The 8450-nt window shown below is 37.1% G+C and overlaps 1 protein-coding gene across 1 annotated transcript in view; it reads left to right on the forward strand.

Moving 5' to 3' along the window:
* Positions 1 to 8195, forward strand: part of LOC140156398 (uncharacterized) — a 30755-nt gene extending 22560 nt beyond the window's left edge. The window contains exon 2 of the mRNA XM_072179354.1: positions 5906 to 8195. Coding sequence (XP_072035455.1) covers positions 5906 to 6946 — 1041 coding nt within the window. The 3' untranslated portion in view covers positions 6947 to 8195. The remainder of the gene's footprint in view (positions 1 to 5905) is intronic.
* Positions 8196 to 8450: the final 255 nt, after the last annotated feature.

Genomic DNA, 8450 nt, shown 5'->3' on the forward strand with positions numbered 1-8450 from the left:
ACTAGGTTATCCTTAAAGCTAACCCTTCAGTACAATAAGGGGCAATCGCGGTATTGTATGTAAGGAAGGTAATGGATTTGGCTCATACGTATGTTTGGTTCACCACCTTAAGCAAATTTTATACGGAGACGTCTGGCCAGAACTTTTATAAAGTGATCCACAGACATCCCTACGATACACCACCTGAGGGGTAAAACACTCCCATTTGCTTCAGTTGTCAGCCATGGTATAATGCAGCCTTTTCCTAATTCCTTTTTTGGACAGCGTATCATCACCCTAATACCTATTTTTCTTCCGTCTTTTCAGTAAATCCTTGTAACCTTTAACCTACTAGATACTAACTTCAGATTACTCCTAGCTCCTGTCCTACTTTGGACCCTAAAATAATTAACCTTATTATAAGTGAATCTGATGCAAACTCGATGAAGAGGACGCCCTCTTTGTTTTGTTGGTTTTCTTTACATAATTCTGATCTCTATACAATTGTAATGTTTTTTAATGAACTAACCTATTCTTCAAAAATCAAGGCTTTAGGTACTTGTCCATTATGTTTAGTCGGTTCATAGCAGCCCATTATGTTTAATCGGTACACGGCTGTGCCATCCCCGTGGACGAAAGAGATAACAGACCAACTCCAAACAGTCAAAGTCTCAGCATTACCTGATAATGAGGGCCGATTGTTCCATGAAATGCGACAGGCGAAACACGTAGCTCGTATGCTTACGGTCTTTCGCGTAAACGCGAAGACACACAAAGCTCTATCGCGTATACGCGAAGGCACGCAACGCTCGCTGGCGTAATTGTTAGACACGGCATGATGGAACAATCGGTCCTCATGAACATTATAGAATTCACTCAATCTACAATCTAAATTTAACATCTTAGGTCTAAAATTTAAATGATGTAATGCGACTAAAAAAAATTCTGATGCCAACATCTTATTGTTAATCATGTTGATGCATATTGATGGGACGAGGCATACAAACGCTGCACCCACCTTTAAGGACCATAACACATATTTAGGAGCTCGTAACTCGTTATATTTAATCATTTCATCGCTGTGTCAACCCATGGTTATATTATGTCTTCCTTGCGCACGCTCTTGATTCCATTTCCTTACAATTATTTCTCTTCTTTTTCATTTATGAACATCCCAATGTGCACTTGTTTCAATCCTTGTCTTGCTCCATGTTTGTCCTAGCAGCTTCGTTACTTTGTCTCTAACTCAACCCGTCGTTCTACATTTGCTACGTTTTAGGAAGACTCGGTAATTAAATTTGCCAATTCACATTATTTTAGCGCTGCTCTTCGTGTCGTAATGTCTCTCTCTCCATCTCCCTCTCGCTCTCTCCTCTCTCCTCAACTCTCTTCACTATCTCTCTCTTTCTGTTTTTTTGTCTCTCTCGCTCTCTCCCTCCTTCCCTCTCTGTCTCTATCGCTTTCGATCCTACAACAAAAAAGTCCATCACACTCATAGACATTAAATATTTGTATACTATATATTTCTGTGTCATTTTGGAGCAAGTAAACTGCTTCTCATGTTAATGGTGTATAAAGTCGGTCAGTGTCAACGTTAAATTCACACATAACAATGACCTACCTACATAGCATAGAAATAGCAAGGTAATGGGTACATCCCTGGGACTTTATACAAACTATTGCTATTAGAAATGGAAATTTGATTCTACCAGGGCTTGAAAATATGTCAACGGATCAACTTTCTGATCATCAGTATATCATGATATCGTCAATATGTGTCTACGTAGTTTTAACATAAATGTATTTAGTGATATACGCTCGTAATGATTGACGCAGTCGACATTTGATAGCTAGGGCAGTGTTATGCGGGATTTACATCTGTAATAAAATTTATTTGTGAATACCAAAACAATAATACCGGTATTGATCATATCGTATATTTTGTTGATAGATTATTGATGTTAACACGATTATGCAACACAAATAGTATGTCTCAAAGCTTGCAAAGGAGTTTGAAGGTCGGGGTGCGTATGTAGGTGGGTTATATGTCAAAATAAGCGAATGTTCAGAGATGAGTTGATAGATTAAAGAGCATTAATAACCCATCACTCTGTAAACTTAAAGGTGGTTGTTCCGAATGCGGCATTTTATTATTTTAGCCTTACATTGAACGCCATCACCCGAACATTGTATACCAAAGTTTGAATTGATTTTTTGACTCAAATTTCTTACGATGATTTCTCTCACTTATGAACATCACAATATGCACTTGCTTCAGTTTTTCTCTTCCTTCTTTTTTTCATCTTTGCGTTATTTTGTCTCTATCTCAGTCCATCGTTCTATATTTGCTACGTTTTAGATATACTCGGTAATTTAATTTACCAATTCACATTATTTCTGCGCTGCTCGTCATGTCATCTGCAGTATTCTGCACTTTCTTTTTCCTTTTGTCTTTGTCTCTTCCCCCCCCCCTCACCTTCATCAACCTTGCCTGCAGAAGTACAATGAAATACTTAATATTAAGACATTCAATATTTGTATACTATACTTTTGCATTGAAGCAAAGGTCCCCTTTTCACGTTTAGTTAACAAAGTCGGTCAGTATCAACGTTGAATTCGCACGGAACAATAAACTGCCTACATAGCATAAAAGTAAATTTAAGATAATTGTTACATATACCTGTGACTTTATTCAAACGTATAAGCACTATTACTATTAGAAATAGAAATTTAATTTCGCCTGGGCTGGAAAATAATGTCACGGGATCAATTATCTGATCATCAATATATCGTCAGCCTGCTGCTACGATGATTAATAAAAAGTTTTTATTTTTGTAATTTTGAGAACAAAATACAAAATGTGGTGCAATCATGCATTTGAAAATAGTTATTTACCAATATTTGCACATATAGAACAAATAATAATGTTTACATAAATGTATTACTGATATCAGCGTGTTATAAAATCATTGACGCAGTCGACATTTGATAGGTAGGACAGTGTTATCCAGGATTTACATCTGTAAAGTAATATTTATTAGAAAACGTCAAAACTGTAATACCGATATCGATCATATCGTATATTTTGTTGATGGAGTATTGATGTTGAAACGGTTGGGTCAAGCAATATGATCTCTCGCAGCTTGCAAAGGAGGGTGAATGTGGGGCGTTTGTAGCCATCCCCAACCGAGGACACACACATGAAAAACACCGTTGATATGCGGACTCACATGAACTGCGGACGTCCCCGGTTGTCAGGACGTGCTCGGTTGGCCCAAATTGCACGTTAAAACATTTAAACATGTGAGTCTGCAGAACTGTACCTGATATAGGACACCGGTAAACACAAACACGTTTTAAAAACGTTTAAAAAGGTTTTAAAAAGTTATTTTTGGTTTAGGTAAAAACGTTTTAATAACATTAAAATGTCATGAAACGTTTGAAACGTTTAGTGTGAAGACACACTATAACAATATCTTTTAAATGTTTTCAAGATGTTAATTATTCTTTGAATACATTTTTGCCAAATATTTTGCCAACACTTAAATAACATTATGTTAAAATATTTGGTGAAGGTTATCAAAAAATGTTTTTCAATTTATGAAAACGTTTTATGCCCTTTATATACCCTTTATATAACCTGACAGTTAAACGTTTTCTGACAAATTTTCTGCGAATGATGTCGAAAACGTTTTGTGTTTGCTGGAGCGGTACCCGGTTGGATGGTGATTTCTCAAATGTGGTCCGGATGGATAGTAACAAAATTAATGTGTGTGTCCCCGGTTCTATGGTGTTTTGTTAGGCGAGTGTGTGTGCGTCCCCGGTTACCGGTAGGGATGCGGGTTTGTGGGTATAAGTATTATGTATTTATACGGGGCGAATGTACACAGATGAGTTGATAAAGAGCGTATTAATTCGTTATGATAAAGGGATAACATACTAAATTGAAAGAGAATATGAAAACAATTGTGCCACAACTGAAGTAAGTCGGGTTTTTGTTTCACTTCGACGTATGACATTTCCATGATTAGTAACCATGGTAAAGGCGCCCTGTGGCTGGAATAAAGCAACGATTACAAAGATTTCGCACACTGTTATACCCGGGGTACTTACAGATCTTACAAATTATGTATGCCTCACTCTGTTTCTAATATTTTAAAACGATTAAAACTCTTTTAAAATACCCAATAGCTCCGAGGTTGCTTGCCACGTGATCATTCACAAAATTTACAATCTATTTTGTGCTAAAGTTCACACAAAAGTAACAACAATATCAAAGCCATGTTTGGGGTAAAAAAAAAACATATATTAATTGCATCATTAATGACGGTGTTCTCAAAAGGTGATAAGTGAATATTTAAGCGGTTAAGACTTGTCGGAGATATACTTGTCTTTAAAGTAAACATAATTCTCTAAAACCGTTAATTCTCTAACAGTTTGATAATGGCGATAAAATTCTTGCTGATTAAAACAAATCTTGGGTAGTTTTACATTTAAAGATGACGTGCGATTGATAGGATTGTTTATTTGGACTGTGGGTTTATTCTGCAGTTTCTTTGAAAATTAATTCGTTGTACTTAGTCTAGCAACTTATGTATATCAAAAACATACATGTATATGGTAAACAAATCCGGAAATTGTATTCACGACTTTCACCGTCAATAAATGGTATTTTTCTCAGAACTGTTCATGGGAACTAAAAAAACTATTAAAAAAATGGCCAAAAAGAAGTTATCATTATCAATTGGACCAATTGCTAGAATAATTTCACCACGCAAAAAAATTGGGGTAAATTATTTGCAAAGCTCCATTCTGATTGGTGATTAAAATGAAGATATCATGTAATTGACCAATCGGAGGCAATGTTAGATCGGCAGGTAGTTCTCATGGGGTTAAACTGCTTTTTCGCCGAAACCGACTTTATAGGCCAATGCTATTAGCTCAAATTATAAAAATTATAAATTCTGTTCTAACAATTATATCTTGTATTATGTGCCTGTATGAAAGTATTTGTTAAAAGTGCAGAAAAGTCAACTCATGCGAATTATGAGAAACAGATCTTTAAACTTCATACAGTGGACAAATTTACACATTCTCCAAGGTATTCCGCTAGTCACACGAATTCAGAAATCAGCAAAGTACAGTTTTAACTAAAAGAGACTACCCTAAAGGAAATTGGACGATAGTTTACGATGTTGACACATGTGGAGTCCGAACTATTTTTCTCTCATAACTTGAGAATTTTGAAATGCATTATGAAAACGGAATTTACATTACATTTTAGTGGGTTTGAAGCTAATAGTCCTAGCCTTTAATCCACATTCCCATGGTTTGGTGATGTAAGCAGCGCAATGAAGAATCGAACCAGATCGCTTTTGAGAAAACCATCACTCAAGATGGTGAAAGCTAAAAGTCATTAATAACGTACATTTCTGAATTTGTCTAATAGCTTGCCTACAACCCACGGTTGTTTGATGGGATCATTTATTAATTTTTCAAACAAAATATCATGTACAACCAAATTTCCTCTCTTTTACAAAATCATTCACTTTTATAGCATTTTTAAAGCTTTTTTGGATATAAAATCTATCTATTGATGACAAAATAGGTGGCGCTATTTAGTTACTGGAAATTACTCTTTCAAGCTTTTTTAAATAATTCCTTTTATTGTTTGATCAAATATGTTTAAAAAATTTCCTTGTTGCTTGTTTCACCTATTCCAGCTGTTTTAATGACAGTATTAATCACCTACCTCTTGCAAATAAAGAAATATGATTTAGGATAAATAGCGCCATCTATAGTTTGCATTTAGTTAATAATGAAGCCAATTCTATATACATCAAACAACCGTGAACCCAACCAATCCTACAAATGAACTGTTCAGTGAACTTATTAATGTGATCTCTTTTCATACTTCATTTTGTAGATCGTAGAGATTGAGGAGACAGATGGATTACTTAACGACTATGACACATTAGAAAAGCGCCGCTTCAACCTTTTCACTGACCCGCTGATGGCTGTATTTTTTAAACGCGGATTCAACAACTTTATGGACCCACTCTCGTCAGGTTTCGGCGGCAAACGCGGATTCAACAATTTCATGGACCCACTCTCATCAGGTTTTGGCGGCAAACGTGGATTTAACAACTTTATGGACCCACTCTCGACAGGATTTAGAGGCAAACGCGGATTCAACAACTTCATGGACCCACTCTCATCAGGTTTTGGAGGCAAACGCGGATTCAACAACTTCATGGACCCACTTTCGTCAGGTTTTGGCGGCAAACGCGGATTTAACAACTTCATGGACCCACTCTCGTCAGGCTTTAAAGGCAAACGTGGATTTAACAATTTCATGGACCCACTCTCATCAGGTTTTGGAGGCAAACGTGGATTTAACAATTTCATGGACCCACTCTCATCCGGTTTTGGAGGCAAACGTGGATTTAACAATTTCATGGACCCACTCTCCTCGGGTTTCGGAGGCAAACGCAATATAGATGACGAAGAAAGTAACATCATCGAAAAACGTTGGTTTAAAGCAGGTGCTTGGCCTGGATTTGCTGGTAAACGCGACGGAAGTGATGACGAAGAATACGACGTCATCGAAAAACGGAGATTCAACAATTTTATGGACCCACTTTCGTCAGGTTTTGGAGGCAAACGCGGATTCAACAACTTCATGGACCCACTCTCATCAGGTTTCGGAGGCAAACGTAATATAGATGACGAAGACGGTAACATCATCGAAAAACGCTGGTTTAAAGCGGGAGCTTGGCCTGGATTTGCTGGTAAACGCACTGATAACGGAGATGAGAATTGGATGTATTACTCTAGCCCTGACGGAGAACAAGTTTTTAAAAGATGGTTTAAATCAGGCGCGTGGCCAGGATTTTCAGGAAAACGTGATGGTGCTGAAAACGAGGAAGACAATGTGGCAGCCGCTCAGGAAGCAGTTAAAGAATAAACTGTAATGAAAAGACAATGCGGCTCAAGAAATTGAAGTAGTACTTATTTAGTAACATTTGAGAACCACAATCTAAGTTAGTTTTACATTCAGAGAAGTGTTGGAGGTTGGAAATAGGTGTGGATTAAGGTATAGAAGAATTAAATACATTAACCATATAATTTGTTAGATGTTAGACAAATAGATAGATAGATAGACAGATAGAAGAATCTTCTCACCATCCTTATAAGTTGGGAAAATACACGACAGTAAAGCAGCCCTTCCTCTAGCCCTTCTCTTCTAACCCTAAACCATTTACGCTAACATTAACCCTCCAACCGTAACACTAACCCCAACCCAATCACTAACATTAATCATAACCCAAACCCGAGCTTTAACCCTAACCCTAACCATGACCGTAACCTTAACTTTAAGATTTAAAAAAAAATGTAAATCATTAATTTCATTCGACTAAGTACAAAGAACCATAGCTAGTAAGGCAATAACATCTGGTTGTAAATCGTAGCTTGTATCAGCTTCTGTATTATTATAAGTCAGATCCAACCTAGTCTGCTCACTACATTACTATTATTAAGCACTGTACAACAGTCTATAAGTGCTTATATTGAGCACAATAGTGTAGTGTTAGCGCCACCTGTTACATTACATTAGACAACACTTGTGGAGTTACAGGCAAAAATGAGGGAAAACCAATATTTGATCAATAAATCAATAACTACTTGTCTTGAGTCACTGACATTCCAGTATTGTAACTGGATTCCTTGCCCCTATAATATACATAACTTTTGTTACCAGTGTTTTATTAGTTTTTGAGAAAAATGCAAAAATAGTCACAAATTTATCAAGGGGTGTAGTACCACCTTAAGATATACTCGATAATTTAATTTAACATAAAGAACATATCTTCTGTACGAGGCGGCTCCACTAGCATCATCAGGATATACGCTGTATTGCTAGGGTGGTGACAGATGAGAGGCTGTGTGGTAGTCATGGCATAATTCCAGGTGTTGCTCACATTAGTCGAGACGTTGAGCATGATCCTGTAGCATGATGTCCCGGGTGGTCACTCCCATTGTGGCCTGTACACCATCCGCGATAATGAAAACGCGTAAAAAGGGTAGTTTTTCGTGGATAAGCACGATACGCGCGTAACGCGTTAAGGGTGTCAAAAACGTGAAATATTGGAAAAAAGGTTAGCAAAATTGCAATTGCTAATACGCGGAAATGAAATTTAGGGTATGAAATTAGATGCAAGGAATAAAATCCCTGTTTAGGGTATTGTTTTAGCCAAGGGTTAAATCCTTGTTTATGGTGCTTTTCAAAAGAGTGACCCCCCCCCCCCGGGCATGATGTGAGCTTATTTTCCATGTCACCAGCACTGGTAAAGCACGGTTACACAGTTGATGTTGAAAAGCCTGATTTGGGTGGTGATTGAGTTTAGATCGCTATTTATACCATTACACGATGCCATCATTAATCCCAGATATCATAAGTTGCAAACATG

This window comes from Amphiura filiformis, chromosome 7 (genome assembly GCF_039555335.1).
Source record: "Amphiura filiformis chromosome 7, Afil_fr2py, whole genome shotgun sequence".
NCBI classification, from domain to species: Eukaryota; Metazoa; Echinodermata; class Ophiuroidea; order Amphilepidida; family Amphiuridae; genus Amphiura; species Amphiura filiformis.